The sequence below is a fragment of the Engystomops pustulosus genome, chromosome 2 (genome assembly GCF_040894005.1).
Source record: "Engystomops pustulosus chromosome 2, aEngPut4.maternal, whole genome shotgun sequence".
Lineage (NCBI taxonomy): Eukaryota > Metazoa > Chordata > Amphibia > Anura > Leptodactylidae > Engystomops > Engystomops pustulosus.
The window spans coordinates 227,485,503-227,510,586 of record NC_092412.1 but is presented as its reverse complement, the minus strand read 5'-3'; the positions used below and the strand labels follow the sequence as shown (position 1 = coordinate 227,510,586).

At 44.3% G+C, this 25,084-nt stretch overlaps 1 protein-coding gene across 6 annotated transcripts in view; it reads left to right on the top strand.

Annotated features, from left to right (window-relative positions):
- Positions 1–1,315: 1,315 nt before the first annotated feature.
- NCOR1 (nuclear receptor corepressor 1) overlaps positions 1,316–25,084 on the top strand; it is an 82,597-nt gene continuing 58,828 nt past the window's right edge. For 5 of the 6 annotated variants that reach the window (XM_072138394.1, XM_072138396.1, XM_072138395.1 and 2 more), the window contains exons 1-5: positions 1,316–1,804; positions 13,857–14,034; positions 20,787–20,893; positions 23,580–23,763; positions 24,676–24,855. In XM_072138394.1, coding sequence (XP_071994495.1) covers positions 13,927–14,034; positions 20,787–20,893; positions 23,580–23,763; positions 24,676–24,855 — 579 coding nt within the window. In that variant the 5' untranslated portion in view covers positions 1,316–1,804; positions 13,857–13,926. The remainder of the gene's footprint in view (positions 1,805–13,856; positions 14,035–20,786; positions 20,894–23,579; positions 23,764–24,675; positions 24,856–25,084) is intronic. The other variant, XM_072138393.1, reaches the window with a different exon arrangement.

The following is a 25,084-nucleotide window of genomic DNA, read 5'->3' as shown; positions in this document are numbered from 1 at the left end:
CGTTGCTTTGGGAGAATTCTGCTCCATTCATCTCTATGGAGCTGACGGAGATCATCCAGCGGACTCCGCATTTTTGTGATTTTTGGGGGTCTCAGCACTGATAGGGCCTGACTTTGGGAAAACCCCTTTAACGGAGCAATGTTTTCAAATTACAGCTTTCAAAGTGTTATTTTTATTTTAAAAGAAATAAAACATGTATCACAGTGCGGCAGACCTTTGTCACAATTTCTGAACTGTTATAAAAACATGGACATTGTATTTGTTGCTTACTATGTAATGTTGTTTTTGAAAACAAAATAAAATGTTTTCCAAAAAAAACAAAACAATGCAAAACACGTTGCTCGTTCCCAGTCAAGAGCGCTTAGGTCTAGAGACATCTATTATACCGTATTATATCTCCAAATCCTGTCCCGGGCGCAGTTGGGGGTCATTAATCCTGTTACTGGAATGGGATTCGTAGATATAATACAGTCCACGTCATTATTGTGTACATTTGCACAAGTCTGGACATAGCAAATACATAAAGATGGACATAATTCTGCAATCCTCACAGTGCAGCTTGAAGGATGATAACAGAGAGCAATAGATCTATTTAGGTGTAAGATGTATAGGTGTAGCACTAAGTACACAATGGAGGTAAGGGGTTACAGTGTTACCAGCAGCTCACACACCACGCATGTAGCAGTAAGTACACCATGGAGGTAAGTGGTTACACAGCTCACACATCACACATATAGCAGTAAGTACACTATGGAGGTAAGTGGTCACACAGTGTTAGCAGCAGCTCACACATCACACATGTAGCAGTAAGTACACTATGGGGGTAAGTGACACGTAGCAGTAAGTACACTATGGAGGTAAGTGGTTACAGTGTTAGCAGCAGCTCACACACCACGCATGTAGCAGTAAGTACACCATGGAGGTAAGTGACACATGTAGCAGTAAGTACACTATTCAGGTAAGTGGTCACACAGTGTTAGCAGCAGCTCACACACCACGCATGTAGCAGTAAGTACACTATGGGGGTAAGTGACACATGTAGCAGTAAGTACACTATGGAGGTAAGTGGTCACACTGTTAGCAGCAGCTCACACACCACACATGTAGCAATAAGTACACTGTGGAGGTAAGTGGTTACACAGTGCTAACAGCAGCTCACACATCACACAAGTAGCAGTAGGTACACTATGGAGGTAAGTGGTCACACAGTGTTAGCAGCAGCTCACACAGCACACATGTAGGCGCCACACACATGTAGCATGTAGCCCGGCCGCCTAGGCCCCGCCTCCTCAGACGGCAGGCGTTGCGCTCCAGCCCATAGCGCGGCTCGGCAGGTCCTGGCAGCTGTGTAGTGAGCACATGTCGTTTTCCGGGTGCGTTAACCGGTTTTTAAATACAAGCACCGGCGTTACCGCACAGTGTTGGTGATACATCACTGGCGGGCAGGAGATAACGGCGGGGCTGTCCGTCATTATTTATCTGGCTCATATCCTGTATAGCGCCCTGCCAGGACCGCGCCGAGCCGCCGTGTCCAAGGAGGAGGGGGAGGAGAGATTTGGCCAGATCCCCGGAGCCGCCGCGCACACCCCATCCGGGGGACACAGGGACCTCCCGGGACATGATCTGCGGGACACACTGACACACAGGCCGGGCCTCTGAGCCGACGGCTCCACGGAGAGCGGCTGATAGGCGACAGGAAGACGGCAGAGGCGGCGGAGGGTGCACAAAATGGCGGACACACTGCGAATCCTGCCCGGCTAACATCCAGGAGAGGACGCGACACTGCTACACGGAAATATATACGGTGAGTGTCCGAGGCCCGGGCCCTGCTGCTAGAGGACGTGATCTCATACTGACACGGGAAAACCGCAGCTGCGGCTTCTGACCTGCCCCCCACCATTCACACACAGCACTGTCCGATGGGGCGGTAGACATATTTACAGACTTCCTGTTAGTAGCAGCTCCGAATGGCTGATAACAGCGAACAGTAGACTGAAAGCAACTGCATTGTTATCTCTTAGTAATAGATCACTATTCACATTACAGCATGAATCTCGCCCAGGCCCCTGAATGGCACAGATAATGTATTGCTTTATACGTAGTCCGATTTGCTCCTCAGGAACCTATAAAAGCTGGGTGGCTGGCACCTAGAACTATTCAAGGACTTGTATCTGGGACTACAGGGTGACTTCGGACGGGGGATGTGTCACGTGATTAGTCTATTGTGCGTGTCACTGAATTGGATGCAATGGCGTAACGATGGACGCGAGATTTGTAGGCGATAAAAGCATTTGATCTTTTGTTGTTGTTGCGGTATTAAAATCGTAACTCTTTATAGGTGTGTCCCAGTCGGAGTCTAGATTTTTGTGGAAAATCTGGCAGAACAACAATTTTCCTGTTGTATTTCCTAATAGTATTGCGCACTGTTGGCGGATAGCGTCGTATTGCAATACCGTGACTTTACAATTGTAATGGACGACGTGTTGAAGTTCGCTATCGCTAATCGTGAGTCGCGAGTACATGGCCCTGGTCAGTCCGTGAAAATCAGCGTGCTGTCAACTGGGGTTAGCCCTTGAAAAGTGGAACTTGTGCCAGCACTGATTTCACGGACTGACCGCAGTCTAGAGCACAGGACAAGATGTGAGATATGGCGTCCCTGCTTCCATTCTGCGCAGGAGGGAAGCAGGGACTCCTTATATCATATATAATTGATGCTTATAGTCCCGTCCTCTATGCTGTGGTTGATCCGTAAAATCAGAACTAGATCAAGGTCCGTTTTTCAAGGATGAACCCTAGTTATAAGTTCACACTGATTAAATTGCTGCACATCCAAGGACGTGTATTTTTCTGCATCGGGCATGTTGGGACTTGTAGTGTTTCCACCTGTTGCAGGTTTCTATGGGTGTTTCAGGTTGCTTATGGGTGATGCCACACGTGGTGTTTTGAACGCGTTTTTGGCCCGTTTTTAAGCAGTCCATCAAAAAACTCATGCATTTTTGACGGACTGCTCAAAAATGGGCAAAACCGGCGTTCAAAACACCCTGTGTGGCATCACCCTTTGAGGAGGAGGTCACCACTAGATGATCAATAGTCCATAGAGATGTGTAGGTGGTATCGTGGTAAGGGCCTTGTGCACTGGAACGTGTTGCTATCCCTAACTGCAAACAATGGATCCCTTGTGTTGTTTACTGTCCGGGAGTTATTAGTACTTGATCAGTTCACTCACTCACCAATGTCTGTAGAAAAGACTGCCCGAGCCACAAAGGCAGCACGGTGGCTTAGTGGTCAGCATTACAGCCTTGCAGCGCTGGGGACCTGGGTTCAAGTCCCAGGGTCAACATCTGCAAAGAGTTTGTATGTTCTCTGCCGTGTTTGCGCGTGTTTCCTCCCACACTCCAAAACACACTTGCAGGTTAAATAGATTGTGAGCCCCATTGGGGACAGGGACCGATTTGCAAGCTGTGTGCAGCGCTATGTAATCTGTGTGCACTATAGAAATATAAAGAATAGGACCAGTCTCCAGTTTTGCGACTCGGGAATCTTTTCGCGCACACGCAGGGCAGTGGGAATCAGAATTCTTAGAAATAAATGAGTAGATATTTTGTATTCTCCTTCTCATCACCTGCATTATGAATGAATTATGTATGAATTTACATAAGGAGGAGGTTTGTTCCTTTTAGACTAGGCCTAATGGTGACAATATCAGGCTGAGGGGGGACATAATCCTTACATAAAGAAAAAAACTACAAAAGTTTATTCCTAAATTTTTTCAAAGGACAATTAAAGGGATGACTTGGTTGGCAACAGGAGCGGTATTGGACAAGGTTTGTCCAATCGTAGCCATTTGTTATTTCTATACCCGTACATTTTGGGGCACAGGATCTGTGACCTTCTATCTTGTCTTATCTTCTAGATGTACCATGAATGACTCAGGTCAGAATAACCCTACCAGTACTTAGTCAATTGGGAGGAGACGTGACGTGTAACATCATGTGAATGAATTTTGAGATTTACTGATCTTTTGCTGTTAAAAGAAAAAAAAAACCTCACTCATGTAATCACTAGTCACATTGGTAAAACTTGTTAAAGGGAACCTGTCGCCACATTCTTCACAAATACAGCTGGTGGCAGGTTCCCATAGAGCCCTATTCACTAACTGACACCCTTCTTTTAGCAAAAAATACTTTCCCTTAGATCCCCATAAATCATCTTTAAAATTTTACCTTGAATCCAGGGATATCTGTAGCGAGTCTAGAGGGACGTGGCCTCCTTGGACTGAATCCAGCAGCTTCACCAAATGCTTTTTCAGCGTGCAGCAGTAATGTCATGTGGCCATGGTGACATCATCGCAGGTCCTTGTGTTTCCCAACATTGGCAAACTGTACACCAAACATAGATCTGATCACATGAAATTATAGCAGCCGTCATGGAGGATAGGGAGGAGTAAGTCTATGGAGGCTTGCTCTGATTTCATGTGATCAGATATATACTTGGTGTACAATTTGTTTATGTTTGTAGGCTAAAGGATCCAAGATGATATCCCCCTTGTCATGGGACATTACTACTGCATTCTGAGAAACCATGGGGATGAACTGCTATCTTCAGCACGGGGAGGCCATGTCCCCCTCAACTCTCTATAGATATCCCTGGATACCAGGCTAAACTATAAAGTTTATTACATGGGGATTTAAGGGAAACCATTTCAAGCTATAAGAAGGGTCTCGATTAGTGAAAAATATGGTGACTGATTCCCTTTAAAGGTGTGTTTTTTGTTTTTTTTTTAAATATAGGTCCGCAGAGTCCATCACTCACTCACCCATCACTGTCGACCTTTTTGTTTACAAAAGCCTCAGTGGTGACGTCACATTGATAGACGATCACCCGCTACAGTCTGCGACTGTTCCTGTAATGGGTGCTCTCAGCCTTTGTACACAAAGTGCAAGAGGGGGAGTATAGTACATCTGTTATTATACCTCCTGCGGACCCATATTACAGGAGATTTACCTTTATAGATATATAAATATGCATTTTTCTGACCTTGTGCTAAGGAAGCTGCATCTAAAACTTGGTGATGCCTGCCCAAAAGCCAGACCCAGAAAATGCTAACAATGATAATAATAATTCTTTATTTAGATAAGCAATGTCCAGAACGTGTCAGATCAGTGGCCATGGATAGGATCCTATCATTAATTAAGAGAGATGGGTGAAGGGTATAATCCGGAACCATAGGGAAATCCTCATTTCATATGCTTTTTTTTTTTTTACTTTAGATGGTGGCCAAAAAGTCCAGTCAGGCATTAGATCCGACAGAACCCAACCATTGGATTGGATTTTATTTTCAGTCAGTGAGTCAGATGAGTATGGGCGCCTCCCAAGTTCCCAAAAAAGTTGTGGGAGAGAATGATTGAACTTTAATACATTCTCCGCTCAGCCAAACGCACCTATAGGGGCAAGTCTGAGGCCGCTTTCACACGCTGCATCTGCATTATGTAATGTGAGCTCAGTTTTGATAATTTGCTTAAAAGGTTCCCTAAATAGGCGACGTATTTATCAATTTTAGGAAGTTTGACTAAAACCAGAATCTCGTCCAGGCCCTTTCATGTTGGGTTTTCTCCCTTCGCCATTTCTCTATTGAGCGACAAGCCCCGGCTAGAACGTACTCTGGTTCTCGCTGCATTAACTCGGCCGTGTCTTCAGGTCCGTCGTGTACACATATATGCATGGATCATGCATCGGGATGGAGTATGGGAAGAGAAGATTGTGGATGGAAAGGACACACTGCCTGGTCATGTGGATGGGTGTTTTTAGAGCAGAAGCAGAAATTTGTGACGCTGCTATGGACAGCACTTGATCCTTAGATAACCTTAGGATTTTAAGCAAGAGTTTTATGGGGAAATGGTTTAAAGGCGAGTTAAGGGGCTATGTTCTCAATTACAGAAACCCTGCAGAACCCAAAGGTGGGGGGGGGGGGAGAGATGAGATTGCCGGACTTGTTTGTCCATTTCCTCGTGGTTCGGTAGCACTTTCTGATGCAGATTCTGCTGCGGTTGGAGGGCACCATAAGTGATGGCTCATGTGCTGTGGATGAAAATTCTGCCGCGGTTTGGCACTAAAGTTGCATATTGTTTCCTCAATGTCATCAATCCCATTATCACAATGTTACTGTGTTACACTGCGGATTTACTGTGTGAGATTCCACAAGTATTCCACGACACTTGCTGATACCCTTAGACATGTGGCGGTCCCTGCCCTTTTTTGTAGGCTTTGGTATGAATTCCATATCCTCAATTTCTGCACCTCCCAAACACGGCTTCAGCTTTGATCCCACTCGGTTTGATCTGAGGTTCAGGTGGGTGACTTTGTGTGATGGGTTGAACACCTCTTCTTGCCACAGATGCTCATTAGAAAAATTGGGCCATCTTATTTGGCGCTGTCCACCATGGTTTTCCTTCTCTCAGTTAATTAATGTTGATATTGGGTCCTAAATAGATCAATAAATCTGTTCCGTTAGACATGTCCCTGCATGTATATGGGTAGCAAGGGAAGAAGAAAAAAACACAGGATTGACACGACGCACTGCTCCGTATTCAAGTAAATATATTGTTGAAAAATGGACAATTTGTATCTGGGCTGAACCGTTCCCTCCTTTGGGTCCACATATTAAATGGTACACCAGCTCCTTTTGGAAATACAGGTCTAGAATGTACGTTGCTGTAGATGTTATGTTATTCTCGCGTATAACTAGTAGTGATCCGGTTGGTGCAGGCAGTGTGAGTATCTCTGCATTTCCAAGCTTATTGGGGGTCACTGTGTATCATGCATGTGTCTGCATGTGTATGTAGCTGTGGGGGGTCTCAACGATCGGACCCCAACAGATCACTAGATCGAGGTGTCCGATGGACCCCTTGTCGCTCATCAAGATGGGTGGAGCAGCAAGAAGCGCATGTCCGTGCTGCCCTGGTCATTTCTATGAAGCTGACAGATTGCCGAGTAGGGTTCTCGGCAATCTCCGGCAGCCCAGCCGTGCACGGCCGGCTGCTCCATGCACATGGACAACATATGTAAGAGAGTGGCCAACCCCTTTAAGTTCCCCTACCGCTAGTGCTTTGTTTCGAAAGAGGCATTGTCCCTTATTGAGGCAGTTGCTATGCATTGCAAGGTGGTGGGATCCCCATTGCTCGCTCAGTGGAAGGTATCACTCCGGTATCAGGACACAGGGTGTTCAGATTAAATAAGTTTATATAACAAAATCTCTTGGTTAAAGGGAATGGTTGGTAGATTTGAGGGGCTAGTTTAATTTCCTGTACAGGCGGTCCCCTACTTAAGAACACTCGACTTACATACGACCCATAGTTACAAACGGACCTCTGGATATTGGTAATTTCTTGTACTTTAGTCCTAGGCTACAATAAACAGCTATAACAGTTATCACAGGTGTCTGTAATGACAACCCATTGTTTATGACAACCCAACATTTTTAAAATCTAATTATCACAGAGACCAAAAAAGTTCTGGCTGGGATTACAATGATTAAATATACAGTTCCGACTGTATACAGTTCAAACTTAGTGTTGATTTATTTTTGATGCTTGTAGATACTGTATATACCGTAGGAAAGATTGTCGCTCATAATGAACTCCACACCCTCCTCCTCGTCTTCAGCTTCTGACTATACACTCTCTTAGGATCCACCACTGCATCTCCTCCCTTACACCTGCATGGCCTGATATGGTTTATCTAACCATGACTTCTCCTCCATCAGACAATTTTGGTTGGAAATCATGTGAGAGCTGGATCTAGTATTTTTGTAATGACAAGAAACGTAACATTTGTAGAAAGAAATGTTTGTAATAGTTTACAAAATATTCATTGTTATTATAGTAAACTCGGCACCAACATAACAATAATAATAATATTGTTTGTTATTATTATGAACATTCCTTTTGTAATTCCTCTTGCCTTCTAAACTGATTTCTGCTTATGTGCTGCCCATAGAAGTTTGAGATACGGAGGGGAAACTTGTAGCAGTGTTTTGTCTTTGGCCAATTATAGCTGCATTTCTCAATATTGCTCTATGAAGAGCTTTACGCTGCTGCTTTGTGTGCTATACATAGGGAAAGACTGTTGATGGGAGACATTGTGCTGCCTTTCACCCACATGAGCGGGTTTGGGTTCAGCCGTCCGACCCGGGCATTTCGCCAGCTGAACAGCCATGTAGCCATGGCTATGATTTCCCTGTAGTGGCCACTCCATTTACCGAATTGGCTGTTTGTCGGCAATGTGTACGGGTCAGGTGGATATCGGTGAGCGCGGCGCTCAGCAATTTCCGTCAGCACCATAGAGATTAGTAAAGCAGAACGGTCATGCGGGGCTGTCTGCTCCATTACTCTAAGAGAACGACGAGGGGTCTGAAGGAGGTAAGTTGGACTCCTCATTAGCAAGTTAGCCCTAACCTGTAGATGGGGCCTAACTTATGTTCGTGGGAAAACTCCCTCAACTCTTGACCTTAAAGATAGTTGCAGCGTTTGCTCTTGTAATTCTCTTTTTGTATATGGGGAAGTTTGGTCACCTTTCACAGCTGTGGGTGTAGTAACGTCTGGGTGATGCGGTTATGTTGATGTCGTGGGAGATGGTATTACTTTCTAGAGCGTTGGACACGGTCCCTGTTCTGGATTTGAGTTGCTCATTCTCTCCCTGTAATTGTACAATATGTCATGTTTGTGGAAACATGGTGATCAATTCTAGACGAGCAGGAGGAGTGTTTTTATCCTTCCCAAAAAATTCGACCATGCGCTGTTTTCTAAGCTTTGTTGACCATGACACAGGGCCAGATATATATCATGATGGATACCACCGGGTGCTAGCATTTTCCATTTCCAAAATATGTATATGTAATATTTAGTCAGACGGAGGTTTTGGGCGTGGAAGGTCTGTGAGATGAGCGCTGGCGGTAGTTCTTGGCAGACTCCTGTTTCGTGGAGGAAGATCCGCTCCTTGTTGACATTTTCCCGGCACCACCTCTTCCTTGTCGCCCAGCTCTTGTAGGAAGGCGCTACAGTTCATGGCAGGATTGGAAGGTATTTCCTCAATTGACATCTTTCCTCTTATCTTTACATCATTGTTTCCACTAGAACTGGACAAAGGTCAAGCAATTATAAGATAAGTTGTGATATCCCGTGCTTGGTGTTCCTCAAAAGGTTATTCCTGGCTGAAAAGGTGCAATATTACAAGTATATGATATAATTTTATGAAAGGGGTCCAGTGTCTTAATGAATAGTGTGTAATGAAAAGTAATAAGCTGAGGCGCCCAATTTTTACACAAAAAAACTTGGAAAACGTATTGACTTATGTATAAGCCGAGGGTGGAAATGCAGTTGCTGTTCTTTAATAAAGCGCAGCCATGGCCCCCGCACTTATGTAATGCCCAGCAGAGACCCCGCACTAATGCAATGCCCAGCAGCTCCCACTCATTAATAAAATGTTCAGCAGAGACCCCGCACTAATAAAATGCCCTGCAGCTGTAGCCCCCTGCACTAATAAAATGCCCACAAATGAAGTGGATGTGATTAGCTGACAAAGGGTTTACTAGCTGCTCGTGGAGAACATATGGAGCAATGGTCGGGTCAATCATTGGCGTGTGTTATAGGAAACCTACCGTTTGATTTCATGCATTATGAAATAAAACATACCTTGAAAATGCTGTAGCTACACTGATGCAGGCACATATCTTGTTCAATCCCTGTGTGGTTTTGCTGGAAAACTATAAAATTATATTATTGAAGCTCTGTCTCTTCTGTACCTGGTTCAGAGCTTTTCCTCTCAAATTAGTAATGCACTGCACCAGGGAATGATGTAATCACAGAGTTATCCTGGAGAGGCAGAAGTAATCAATTGCTGCTGTGTATCCAGTTATCCAGCTCAGGTTGATTAGTCCTATCTGCACAGTTCAGGAAGCTCTGTGTGTAATGTGTTTATGCACTCAGGGATTAAACAAGATGTGTGTAGCTACAGTATTCTCAAGGTATGTTTGGTTCATAATTCATGAAATAAATGGTAGATTTTTCTTCAAATGGGCTTAAAAGGAGTTGTTTTACGGTATTTCCATATTATCCTCTACCTATAGTGAACCAGTTAATGAACGAGCCAGTCCAAGGTTACGTACAGCACGGAAGTATTTACATCATAGTGAGATGGTGGATCCTGAGGATTTCCATAATCTGGGACCAGTAACAATGGAGCAGATTTACTAATCCTCTCTAATATGTAACCAGTGTGCACGTTGTCTAGGATGCATCAAATATTTGCCAGCGGCTCATGATACACTTTCTGCAGTGGGTTAGGCAGTCCAAAACCTTGTATAGTGACAGGTCCCACCTTGTGTAACCACATTGTATGTGTGTGTGTGTGGTTAACGGATACTGCCGAGTCTTATCCAACGCCCATAGCTGCTGAACGTATGTCACTACACGCATTGTGTATAGTGGTGTCCTGAGTTGTTCAGGAACAGCTGGTGGTTAAACAGATCATGTTGGTGCAATAGGGACATTAGATAACATCTTAAAGAGAACCTGCCATGTAAATTTATACACCCAAAATAAAGACTTTTCAGTAAAAAGCATCACCCTCATCCCTGAATGGCGTGTTTCCTGGCTGCAATGTTACAAACTGCATTTGTAAACTTGTTGAACTCACATCAGGAAAGTTACATGAGTCTCTGCATATTCAGTGGTAAGTTGCATTGCCCTGCCTCCTTGTTCCTGATTGACAGGTCTCACTGCTACAAAACATGCTGCTATGTCACATTAAGACCTCTGATACATCACTGGCCACTTCATGTCATGTGACCAGAGTAATGTCATCTAAGGTCCTGTTACATTTGCATAGTCTACCTCATGTATGTATCTGATCACAGGAAATCACAGCAGCCTACATGGACTTCTACTCCTCCCCATCCTCCATGGGGGCTGCTGTGATTTCATGTACGGATACATAGATTGTGCTAATTTTAAGATTACATCACCCTGGTCACAAGACATACTGAAAATGGACATGTGTAGATGAGGTGGGGGGGGGGGGGGTAAAGCAGCACAACCCCCCCTCTGATGGCAGGAAATAGAAGGTAAAGTTAATTTATGGGGATGTAATGGAAACAATTTTTAGCTAAAAGTATGGTGTTGGTTCATAATAGAGCTCTAAGAGAACCTGTCACCAGCTGTATATGTGAAAATGTGGTGGCAGGTTCACTTTAAATATACTTGGAGGAAACCGTGGTGTCATTGGGTACGAAATCCGTTTTAACCAAGTCAATGTTTGTGGATCTTGAGAATGGGTTAAGCACCATTTTGTGCATAGACTTGCAATTTCACATTAAGGACTAAAATTTTGATAAACGATTGGCGTTTAGCACCCCCCACTTATCCACTATTTAAAGCGTCACTTAGGCCTCCTATATAATATTCATGGGCCATATGGTCTTGTTTGCACATCAGTCCTTTCCAGGTGATGGAGACTAAGTTGCAATAACAGTGTATTCTGCTGTACTCTGTAACTAATAGAGAGGCCAAAGCTTTTATCCAAACACTGATATCTCCAAGGCCGTAATGTTCCTCAAGTCTTCAGCAGTCCCGCTACTTATTTTTGCACTGTGTGCTGACTCTCCGTGCTTCTTTCTTAACATGTCTGAGCTCTGTAGAAAAAGAGGAACTGTAGAAGCATAGTTAAGTCTCATCCTGCTTCCTCCCCCTCAGACTCTGTCATTGAGGTTCCTCTCCATTCAATACTTAAGTGATGGAAATTTCCAGTCACGCCGCTCTGCTATCTCTCTGCTCTGCTATCTCTGGCACTCTGAACCTCCCTCTATGTAAGTGCAGGAGATACCTGCGTGATGTGCTCAGCAATTTCCACCACTTTCATGGAGTGGCAGTATTGACGCTTGACTTTCCACTCCATCAGTTAGTCAAAATCGGGCTCCCATTCTTACAATGGGTGCAGCTCCCACCTTTCAAGTGATCATATCAGTTTACCCTCATTGTAACTTGGAACCACCCCTTTAAGGGAGAAGATAACATGTGTGTAGTGACCTTGGGGACATCTGTGTGCAAACTGCCTTCCTCCTTTAGGTTCACAGCTTGTTTTCCATCTCATCGTGGCTCGTGTCTAGTGGATTGCTATGTACTAGATATTATCATAGTGGTGAACCACTGCCGTGGCGGTGACCTCTGCTTCATTTGGCAGAAGTGGTAACGGGGTTGTGTAAGCTGTTTTCGTTGAGGTAGCTGCCAGGATCGGGTAACCTGGCCTACAGTCCGGGTGATGTGCTGATGTGCTGTCCCCTGATGGTCACTAGATATAAAGGAACACTGCTGGGTAAAGTATTACCACTATGTACTTTTGCTACTTTTTCACTTTTTTTTTTTTTTTTTTTTTTTTTGTGTTTTGCTTGGCATTGCCCCTCTCTGGCAGCGTTATTAACCCTGGGAATATGTCCTGCCAAAATGTACTTGGCAGGACCCTTGCCTTTTGCAGGTAGAGATGTGCGGAGCGCTGGGATTGTTCTCTTACTGCGCCATTAGAAGTGGGTCATAATACTTTGTTTCTGGGGGAGGGCAGTGTACATCGTGGCGCTAGCTTTCCTGGGCCGTTACTTTCATTTAGGCAGAATTTTTAGGATGACTTGAAGGGATTTGTTTGTGTCCAGTGCTTTTTGTTATATCGGGAGGAATGTTTTTGGTTTACAAACTAGATTTTAGACTGTTTAAAGGGGTTTTCACACCCATTCCCACAGATCATGAGACCCCATTGCAACCCGAGATGATCTGAGCAGCCATTTGCGCAGGCTGCCCTGTGAATCTCTTTGGAGCCTTAGGAGATGGCGAGCGCTGTACTCAGCAATTCCGTCAGCTCCATTGAGATGAAAGGGGCAGCCCGTACATCTGTGACTGGCTGCTCCAGTCATCTCTGGGCGTTAGGTTACGTCAGAACCCCGTTCTCGTGATCACTGAGGCCCACACCAATCGGCAAGCTAGGCCCTATCCTGGCCATGGCTGGTTGGCTGGTGTAAGATGTGTTCTTTATAGAATTAAGTGAGATCTGGCCCATTTACAGGCATTACAGGCCATTCTCGCCTCATTTTCACATGATGAATGAAGTTTAGAGGTTGTAGGATGATTATCACTTCAGAATTCTGACTGGGGGAGTTTTGATATAAAGGTAAGCAGGTGAGATTTCACATAAAAAAGGGAAATCTAGAAATTCATACCGTGCCTGAGGGGCTGGTAACACAGGTAAAACCTGGTGACACATTTTGGCGCTGGAGAGTAGGAGGGATGAGCGCTGTTCATGCCGCTCTGCCACAATCATGAGAAAAGATGCAACGTTGCTCCGTCTTTTCCACAAGTGTGTGGCGCCGTATTACCGCTGGGTCGCCATAGGCATCGATGCAGACGTATATCTTGCTGCTTGATATGCGCTCCCACGCGCCCATGTGAACGGGGCCCAAGACTGTTTGATCAGAGAGAAATCCCTGTCTAACAGAACACTTAAAGAAGTCATTTTCTGAATGGTAAGGGATAGAAAACATTCCATCAGTGCCATAATCGGCTGCGTGGTGCCGCATAAAGGATACAAACAGACGGCGGAGGTGGTGGAAGGTCCTCTATAAAATGATCTTCAGGGTTGAGAAATATCAGCGCTGCACAGCCCCAGTTGTCTAGATCAGTCTCTTTTTTTTTTTTTTTTTTATGATCCTCTGTATATGTAATGTACAGGATTGTTGTGGTATTTATTGTATTGCCTGTGGCTTTATCTACTGCTGAGTAGTAAAACTGATGTATGGATTTTTTCTTTCCCCTCTGCAGGTGGTTTCCTGAAAACATGACTGTGCACTGGCCTTGACCTTACTCTTCAGTGAGGACTTTGTCTCCCATTATGTCAAGTTCAGGTTATCCTCCTAACCAAGGAGCGTTCAGCACCGAGCCGAGCCGATACTCCACCCACCCGGTGCAGTACACCTTCCCCGGCAGCCGTCACCAGCCGGTAAGTGTCATCTCAATCCCCTGTCTTCTGTAATAAGTGTGTGACCCCTGTGTTTACTTGCCAATCAGAAATGCCTGCCCTTTCATTTAAGAGGGGTTCTTCAGTGAAAAGTTAGCCCCTATTCACATGATGGGGACTAACTTGCTGATTGGTGGGGCTCTCCATGATGAGACCCCCACAGATTATAAAAATGAGATGTCTGATGGGGTCCCAGTTACCTCAATCGGAACCCTTGTTGCTGTAGGAGAGTTCTGCTCCATACATCTCAATAAAGCCGACAGAAATTGTTGAGCGCCACGCTCGACGATCTCCATCAGCTCCATAGAGATGAATAGAGAAGGACAGACATGCGCAGCCGTCTGCTATATTACTCTCCCGGAGCGACAATGGGTCCGACTGAGGTAACTAGGACCCCATCGGACCCATGGTTTTCGTGATCTGTTGGGGTCCCATCACGAAAAGCCCCACCGTTCAACAACTAACTTATTCGTGGGAAAATCCCTTTAAGGATGGGACCTCCGTGGATCATGTGAATGGTGGTCTTTTGTACCCTGCCAGCACTCCGCAATAATGGAGCAGCTGCCGCTCCTATCTCTGTCTATAGAACTGACGGAGATAGCGAAGCGTGGCACTCAGCAATCTCCATCAGTGCCATATATTCGCATGTGCGACTGACTACTCTGTTCATCTGGGGTACACTGGACCCCGGGTTATCATGATCTGTGGGGTTTCCAGCAGTGAGGCCCTCATTGATCAGCAAGGGCAGCTAACTTGTTGTTACGGGAGAACTCCTTTAAGTCTTTCCAAGGGGTTTTATGTAGTGCATCTATTTTTACTCTTTACATACAAAAACACCTATACGAGTCAACAAGTCATGAAAAACTAGTGCATTGACGTACAGATTTTGTTTGTGGCATTAAAGTTTTCCCCATCTATATTTGACGCATCCACAGGACATGTAATAAATGGCTAATAGTTGAGGGGCTTACCTCCAGGCTATGGATCGGATATGAAGGCAACATGCTCCATTATAGGTGTTGTATAATGCATGGTTGATGTCAGCCATGTGACTGATAATGCATTGTGTTTTCTGATAAAACGTGAACCCTCATATGGATGTGAACAGAGCCTGGGATATAAATGAATCTCTGCTGAGAGAATGTTTATTGTGGTTTTAATCTTATTCCCAAGAAACTGAGATTGCAAAACACCTAGAAGTCAATCCCACCTCTGTTGCTGTGTAGCTCCTTGTATCCGAGTGTGTGGCTTCTGGAGAGGCAGGGCTGTGGAGTCGGTAAGCCAAACAACTCAATTTTCCAAACTTTGACTCTGACTCCAGCTCCACGACACAGACTCTGCAGTCCAATGAGCACTGCCATAACTGATGTAACATAACGGATATTCATTGGTGCAGGAGTTCGGGTAGAGGGGAGCGCAGCTGAGAAGTTCTCACGGCTCCCTGGTCCTCTCCTTCCACCCGACTCTGTCTCCTGACACTGGTTGTATGCCCTGAGGTCCGGACCCAGAGCAGAGAACCTGCAGGAGAGGACCCAGGAATGGTAAGTACTTGTCAGCTGTATTGTACTGCTCCCGGGTCCTCTCCTGATCCTGGCACAGATCTGCTTCGGGTCCTGATGCTGCCGCATACAACCAGCACAGGACACAGACCAGGGGAAGGAGAGGGGAAGCTGCAGTGTGATGCAGGGAGGATAAGAGGAGCCGGACTGCTCTGGGGTCTCCAGTATTGTCTTCTATAGGGTTTCCAGGATTCTCATCTGCTACAGACATTTAAAGGGAAGTTTTATAATTTATTATATTTGTGGAGTCCAATTCAGTCCATTTTATCACCACTTGGCCTCGACAGCACCGTGGAGCAGGGAATCCCTAGATTAAAACTCTTTGCCTACTGAAGGCTTTGGCAGTTTTTGCTTATTCCCTCTTGAATTCAGTGTTTCCATGGCTTTGTTGTAAGAGATAATATCGGTCACACTCCATAATAGTTCAGGTGATCAGTAGTTTACTTCATTCATCAGAAGTATGACGCTATTCAGTTCTGCCTTAAAGGGGTTGTCTGGAGGTTGAAAAACTTAGCTGCTTTTCTTCCAAAAAACGGTGCCCCACCTGACCATGATTTGTGCTGGTATTTCAACTCCTCTGCACATGGTGCTTAGTTTCAATATTCATGGTGTGGTGGGATTTTCTGAGGAACCTACGGACAACCCTTTTAATCTTTGAGTAGGAACTACACTTCACACGGCAATTTCCATAACAAAGCAGATTTCTAGTGAAGACCACCCTTACCATCAAATATATAGCGTCTTAAAGGCCATGCATGCTCCACTTAGGACTCTGGGAATGGAATGTACCTGATAAACTTGCATATTCCTTACCCAGAGTGGAACCTGCATGATGTTTATAGATTCTAAACACTTGTAAATGTGGCCTTCAAATGCAAATCCCTGTAAGGATGATTTCCAACCTCACCCATGCCCATGGTTTTTCATGTTGCCCAACCATTTCCCTACACTGTACCGATTGGGAACAATGTTTCCAAAACAGAACCATTTACGATTTGGAATTTGTAACTTTTGAGAGACTTTCTAATTTGTCTAATTTCTTAAATCGTATCATTCAGCTTCTCGGATGTCGGCATTGACACCATTTTACAAGGGGTTGTCTTAATTTTTGTCATCCCCCATTCCACAACATAGTGGGTAGCAATCTGATCAGTGGGGGGGGCTGAACACTGGGACCCCTGTCATTCACAAGAATGTGGGTCGCATTCTCAATAATTGGTGAAGTGATGGGACAGATTCATGTCTGGCTGCTTCCTTCAGCAAATGTTTTGAATTGGGTTGTGTCCTGCTGCTCAATTCAGTTCAATGCATTGGCATCTGCTCTGAATGGAGCAGCAGGACACATCCCAGAACTGTAACTCCATCAGTTGGTGAGAATTGGCCCCGCTGGTCTCTTTATGACTACAGGGAACCCACCAATCATGTTATTGATTTATGTGGATTGGGACAATAATAGTCTTGTAACAACCTCTGTGTGGTGGAACTGGACCCACCATTTACTTTTTTTCCCCAGTTTGAAAAATGTATTTGCATTTTCCTTCCATTTTTCTCAAGAAATTCACCACCGATGGTCTTGCAGTCTAAGGCTACATTCACACTAACGTATGGAGGACGTATATACGGCCGACGTATATAAGGCCGATATACGTCCTCCATACGGGAGCGGTACAGTGCAGCACACGTGCGGCACCGTACCCGGAAAAAGAAAGGACCTGTCCTATCTTTTGCCGTAATACGGCACCGTGCCCCATTACTTCCTATGGAGAGGGGCGGGGGTGAGCTGCGCTCACCTCCTCCTCCTCTCCTCGTACACTGCCGTTACCCGCTACGGTACGGTACGGGCGGGCAACGGCAGTGTGAATGTAGCCTAAATGCTTCCAATTCCTACCTCAAAGAAGCTCAGTGTCCAGGCCGGGAAATAATGTTAGACTTCCTAGTGAGTGCTGTGTTCTTGGATGAGTTTTCCTCCCTGGTGAGAGTGAATTGTCTATGGGCTGCAGGATGGCACAGTACCGGGTTCCAGAGCTTGATGATAGTCGCTGATCCAATAGCTAAATCTGCTGGGTCTCCTATTCCTTACAGAGCTGTGCTCTGCATATACATGTCCATTTGGTGAAATAATTTTCCCTAGTGAATAGTACGGACATGCTATAAGGCTGTGATGGAAATCATGTTAGAAAGCCTTATGATTTGGGGCGATAGAAATTTGATCAGTGGGGGAATGTCCACTGGGACCACCACCGATCAAGATAACTCGGTTCCTGGACTTACTAATGGGCAGAGCAGCAAATCGAGCTTGTAGCGTCAATCCATTCAATAGTATCAGAGATTGCTGGGCTTTGCACTTGGCAACTTGCCTTACTAATGGGTTTCACGCACGCAACCATTTACTAGCCGCAAAAACAGCACGTCACCCGTTAAAGGGGTTGGCATAAACCAGCAGAGCATATACACCTTGGATAGCACCTTACACTACCGGCATTATTACAGTGCTCTAGCCCGCAAGCTTATTATTTTCTGATCTCAAGTTGCTCCAATGAGCATAGGACTTGAGTTTGTCTTTTTCAGCTCTAATTATGGTGGAGGGACATTTTAGTGCATTTCGTAGCTCCTGTTTTATAATAAAATATTTAATATATCCATTAAAGGTTATGTTTTGGTCTAATACATTCCTCTGATTACCCTAGTCGGTTAATACCTGAACACTGAGTAGGAGGAGCTGCAGCAGGAGATCATGACGCCTCCTGCTCCCTCCCCTTACCCTTAGTTTTATTAATTCTACAAGTGGAAGACATGAATTGAACAGGTAAATTCGATTTTGAAGGGGAAACCTATTCCACAAATGTCATTTATCTGTTCACTTCATGTCTTTTGCTTGTTTTAATAACAAACTGCGCCCAAAACCAACTCAAGACTCATGACGCAGTTTTACTTGGGGCGCGTCCACACGATGCAGTTAAGACGGACTGTGAGAAAAAGAGCCACAGTCGGAGACGCCATTAGAACAGACTTAAGGACTGAGAGAGAGGAAGTGGTGTATATATTCAGAGGGCAGCAAGGTGATGGCCCCATTCCCGGCCGTCCTCCCACCCCCATCTCCAAACTGCCGAAACGGCCTGCAAACTTTCCCCTGTGTGCAGCCCGTGTTGGGCACACAATTGCGCGAATATAGGGGCACATTTATCAAGCTGTCAGAATATTTGTCGTTGCCCGTGGCGACCAATCACAGCTTGGCTTTCATTTTACCAGTGCTCATGAATATTATATATAATATCAGATATGGCATGATGGGAGCTAAAACGGCAATAAAGCTGAGTAAGGCTACATTCACATGAACGGATGGGGGACGTATATACGGCCGATATATGCCCCCCTCCATACATTGCAGGGGGCCCTTGGCGCCCAATGGGAGCGGTATGGTGCAGCACACGTGTGACACCGTACCCCTCCGTACCCCATAGAAACATAGGGGCAACGGCAGTGTGAATATAGCCTAAAATTGTAAAGGGTTAAAAATTAGTTTTTATTGTGTTAACATCACTAGGGGATTAGATTCAAATTTGAGAATTTTATTTCATGGGAAAACCTCTTTAAGAGTGCATTTTTCTAATTTGGTGCATTATAGTGTAGACTTTGTAAAACGAGCACCTTACTAATATTGTGTGTGACGCCTTGTCACCCAGTCACATGACCATGCGTCATATCTTGTAGGTGTGATGACACGTTATCTTACACATCACATGTCTCTGTCCTCTACCGCTCCCTATCTCTACGATCCTATTTCATATGCCTGGACCAGCAGAACCTACTCTGAGCAGTGGATCTGTGTTGTGTAATGGCGTCCTTTACCTACAACTCGCATTAAAGGGACAAGCGGGCAGCTGGAGTAAATGTATTAGTTATCAGAGGGGAAACCGCGGTTCTCTACAAGGTAATCTTGCCCATCAGTAAGCCCTGGCATCAAAACAAAGGTGAAGCACGTACGCTCTATGGTGGCATGATTTCATCTACTTCTATTCACGCAACATTTTTACTTTCTGCTTAAAACTTTAGGAATAAATTGACAAGTGAACAGGTGACCAGTCATCCCTAATATAAGCTGCACAGCAAAAGTGTCTCTAGTAAAAGGGAGTGTGATAAAGATGCGTTGGTATTTTCAGGTTGTTAAAGGGGACGGCTAACCAACACAAACTGCGTCCGTTTCTATTAAAGGGGTTGGCGCTCATGAAACGTAGGTCTGCTTGAATTCAGTTTTGCATTAAAATACTTAAAATTCAATTTTCCGCCCATATGGTGGCTTTGTACTGGAGTTAAACAGCCCCTGTAAGGATTTTTTTTTCTATGCTGTTGCAACCAAGCGTTCATTCTCCGCAAATAGAGAACAGCCTGTCCATTGGCCACTAATGTGGAACACAAAAGGTTAAAATGTAATGAACATATACAGGTCATTTTGTATGATGTATTTGGGGAGGGGCACCCCAAGTAGATTCCTCTGATTACATAATGGAGATGGATTTTCAGCAGAACTTCGGCGCCTGGGACTAGGGGTGTGTTTTGGCAAGATGTGTTGGGCCTGCAAGTGCTGTGCCTGTTCTGCTTCAGTGCTCATCCGATCCTGCCATTAGTGAACTTGCCGGACGGAGTTATGTAACCGGGATTTATTTAAAGAACTCGGTATTGTCATGGGATAGAGCGGCAGCTGCGGGAGGATCCTGAGCAAATGCAGATAAGGTCACTGGGGGGATTGTTTTTAGGGATTTATCCATGAGAGTTTGCAGCACAGGATTGGGACGGGGAGGGAAAAAAAACATACTCCACACAGCGCAGAATTAAAATGCCAAATAATAAGTAAATAAATCTATCACAGAGAGATCCACTTAGCGAGACAGAGCAACCGTAGCTATAGATCTGACCCAAACTTCTTCAACTATGACAACTGTATCCTGAATATGAAAGCGGAGGGAGAAAGATTGGAAAAGGTTTGGAGTGCTGGAGAATAGGACCCTATGTGCAATCTGCTCCGCTCCTCCTGTGCTGCCTGCAGATAGGACACTATGTACTCTCCTCCTTCTGCTCTATGTGCCTCCATGATGTACAATCTGCTCAGCTCCTCCTGCTCTATAACATGCCTTCTATAGGTTTATATTCATACTTGTGTTTATTTCTTCAATCTAGGACTTTTCTATCCCCGAGTACCGAAATGCTCACTTGGAAGCTTTGCAGCAACAGCAGCTCAGACGGCGGCCGTCCCTGCTCTCAGAATTTCATCCCGTATCAGACCGGTAAGTGATGTAGCCTTGATAATGATGTTATTAAGTAGTACCTTATTTTATGAGTCTTCATCTTAAAGGGCTGTTATAATGTCAGTAGTATGTGTATTGATTTATCAAGGATTTATGTTTCATTGTGTTCTGTCTTTAAATAAAATGTTACCATTTGATGCATTATGACCTTGAGACTGCTGTAGCTACACTGATGTAGAATAATATCTTGTTTAATGCCTGAGCTGAGTGGTTTTTTGCTGAAAAAAAAAAATTGTAAATTCCAGTACCTCGGGAAAGCTGGATCCACATTACAACTAAGACAGGAGTAAACAACCTGAGCTGGATCACTCATACACAGAAGCTTGGGGATGGTGCAGCGATTGATTATTCTGCCTGGCAGGGAGATTACATCATCCTCTGGCGCAGTGCATAACTGTTAAAGGAAAAACGCTGAGTGACAGAGCTTCATTATCATAATTTTACAATGAGTTTTTCAGCAAAACCCATCAGCACAGGGATTAAACAAGATATTATCCTACATCAGTGTAGCTACAGCATTCTCAAGGTATGTTTGCTTCATAATGCATTAAATCAAATGGTAGGTTTCCTGTGAATGTATAAAATGAGATCTGCCTTGTCCCTTCTTGCCATTCTGTATCTGGTGGTAAGACAACAGGCCACAGCAAGCCTAAGGGCTAAAACACACTGGGCATAATAAGTCCATGAAAAGTGGTGTGTGACGGATTGGCCACCCTGCATCATATCAATATATATTGCAGAAGGTTCCCGCTTCCCCGATATTCAGCAGCGCTAACACACTCTAATCATTAGCTTTGGCTCTGCTGCATATCGGGTAAACAGGAACTTTGTGCATCATCTATCAATATAGTGCACTGAGTTAGTCCCTTGCAATGTCGTCCAGTGTGTTTGTTAGCCCTTGGGCTAATGTAATAAGGATCCTGCAACAGCCAGTTGTCTTACAGCCTGAAACATGCTCACATGTTCGCCCTTATTCACATAAACCATAATATCTTCCCTTGGTTTTTCATTATACACACATTTATCTCTAAGGGACTTAGTAAGGGTTACCGATGACCAGGTGGACAGTGTGGGGAAACGCAGAAATTTAAGTGATTTTACTATTAATTTATACTTCTTCCATATTCCGTTAGGGGAATAGGTGTGTAATATGGCACAACCCCTAGAAGTCAGTCGATTTTCTTTTTATTCCTGCTTTTCTTGAACATTGCCCTTTATGAGGGACTTAAATTCACTTGATGAAAGGTCTATAGTGGTAATTGTCTCATTGCTGGAGATCTGACTGCTGGGACATCCACCAATTATAAGAATGGGGCCTGTAAGTCCCATATGAATTTAGTTATTTTCTGAATGTTGGACTTTCTGCGGTCTTTATTTCTATATTCCCCATAGAAATGACTGGTGCACAGTTTTAGGATGGGCACCAGTGCTCTATTTAGGGGTTTTAGACACAAGACACCCATTCTAAACATCACTGGTACCCTAGAGGTCATGTCTTCTGCATTCGGACACTTGGCCCCTATCTACAGAATAGGGAATGAGTCGTCTTTGTGGTAAAGTCCTATTTGTACATGGTCCCCACACTCCCCATTCAGTTCTTATGGTGTGATGACGTGGGGCATTTTGATTCCTTTCTGTACTTTGCAGGACAATTGTCGCTCTGTTTAGCAGCAGGGTATGTGGTCTCAGCTGGACCTTCATTTTCTGTAGGACTTTTTTACCTAAAGTTTGGTTACCTGCTAAGGTGGGCCTGTTATTCATGTAGTCACATTGCTTAAAAGCTTCAGGAATTCTTTCTTGTGGAAAAGCGCTGCTCCTAACCGCACTGGAATGTTCTCCGGGTCCATCAGATTGCTTGCTCGACAAATCTGGTTTCCTTCTAAAACAATCCTCCCCGACCACTTCGCCTGAAGCTACGCAGAAATGTGCCGAGCGGCTTCTAGTAACGCAGATCCCCCTCGTAGCCGCACCGTAGATAAATATTGGTTTGGAAATTATCTTGCTTAATAAATCCAAAATCTGGAACAGATAAGAAAGTTTGAAAAAATATCCCAACGTTTTAATTAATGCAGCGGGCATTCCTGCGCGTCTCCGTGTCACAGAGGTCTACTATGATGTGAAGCCACTAAAAATCCTTATTTACCACCGTATTATTAATTCTAGTGCTCAGACCGTCCTGCGGGAGCAACATCTGCTGCTTTGTGAATAAGTGGCAAAGGGGGATGTGATTTTAACAAATCCTGTCCGGACGCTGAGCAAAAAAGTAAATGTACCTGCACTGCGGATCTTCACAAATTTATGCTCCTATAAAATGCTAAGAGAGGAAACCTGCCGTATCACGCTCTGAATTTCACTGCGGAAAGCCCAAACTCTTAGTCTTCTACATTTTCTGTGCAAAAAAAAAAAAGATGTTTTGTTTTACTGGGGGTGTAGTTGTAGCTGGTTACTTGCCACAGACTTGCTGGATGTACAGAACCAAATCGTATCCAAAAGCCTGCAGGGCATATCGTAATCCTTGTAGCAGGGTCAACAAATATGCTGCTTAAAGGGGTTATCGACTTAAAGGATGCTGCCATAAATCTGTTAAGGGGACAGCAGTGTAATTTTTTTTTTCTTCCAATGTATTTTTATTTTCCGTATTGTGTTGATGGAAATGTTTTTGCAGGCCCCAGGACAGGCGGACAGGGTATGAGCAACAATACCACTCCTCTGCTCAGAGCGACCATGAGGTGCTGGAGTCAAAGAGACCTCGGCTAGAACAAGTGGACTCTCACTACCGCGTTGCTTCTGTTGTACCTCTCGTATCAACCATCCAGGAGGGACTCCGAGCACAAGGGGATATTAAAAAGGTAGGCTGCCATTTTCTAACCCGTCTCTCCTGAAGGTTTTCTGTATAATTGTACTTGCGTCACATAAGAAAATACCTGTCTGCACTCCTTACTACCCAGTGTACTGAAGTTTTGTGTTTTAAAAAATAAGTTTATTGTAAGAAGGATTTTTTTTTTTTCTACCAAGATCAGTTGCCCAATGTTTTTTTGTGGTCCCGTGGATAGAGGATAACATTTCCTATTGGTTGGGGTAGGCTGCTGTGACCCTCAGTTACTAGAAAAAGCCATAGTCCAGTTTTTATAGAAATTGTGCAGGTAATAAAAGTAACTGTAAAGCTATAGTGATTTTTAATTCTAATTATTATATGTGATTTCCCCTTTGAAAACAAACAGAACGAGGCCTACTTTGTGCTACTCGGCCTTCTCTTTCCAAAGTTGTGGTATTTTCTGTTGTAAAAGTGTTTGACAAAAATCTTTCTCACCAGAGGTGAAGTGGGCGGAGACTAATATGTCAGTCTCTGCCCTTAGGCTACATTCTCACTACTGTATGGGGGGCGTATATACGTATATTACATCCCAAGAGCTATTCATTTGTGAAAAATAAAAAAACCTTTACAGTTACTCTATAAGTAAAGTGATTTCTCTGTGCTGTTTTTTTTCCCCTGCTCCTGTACTATAGTGAGCAGTGTAGGCAGGACATATCCAGCGGCTACCGTGACTGAGGTGGCTGGATGTAGCATCCTTTCCTGCTAAGCCTTTGTTGTTCAGAATGCAGAAATTGTGTAAAATAAATCATTAAATATTTAAATTATTATTTTAATAAATACCCCCAGAAGTTTTGTACATTTGGCTTGGTAAATCTCCCACTAATGTTGCTGCCTATTCCTCACATTCAATCACTGCTCATTGTAACCAATGTTTTATATTTTAAAGGAACAGGGCCTGTCCGGCAAACATGAGGCACCCTCATCCCCCATATCCGGCCAACCTAACGACGACCAGGACGCGTCCCCCTCCAAACTGTCTAAAGAAGAACTGATCCAGAGTATGGACAGGGTGGATAGAGAAATCGCAAAAGTCGAGCAACAGATCCAGAAATTAAAGAAGAAACAGGTATTAGACATAATCAGTATTTTATATAACTGTATTTCTGATGGGAATTTGTGTGTGTGTGTGTATAATATATGCATGTGCGTTTGTACATGCACGTACATAAATTATAGTATATAATTTACATATGTGCATTAGTGGCATTTACATACGGTCATGCACATATACGTACATGTGCACACACACCCATTATATAATCTCCTGCATACGTACACGCACATATACATACCTG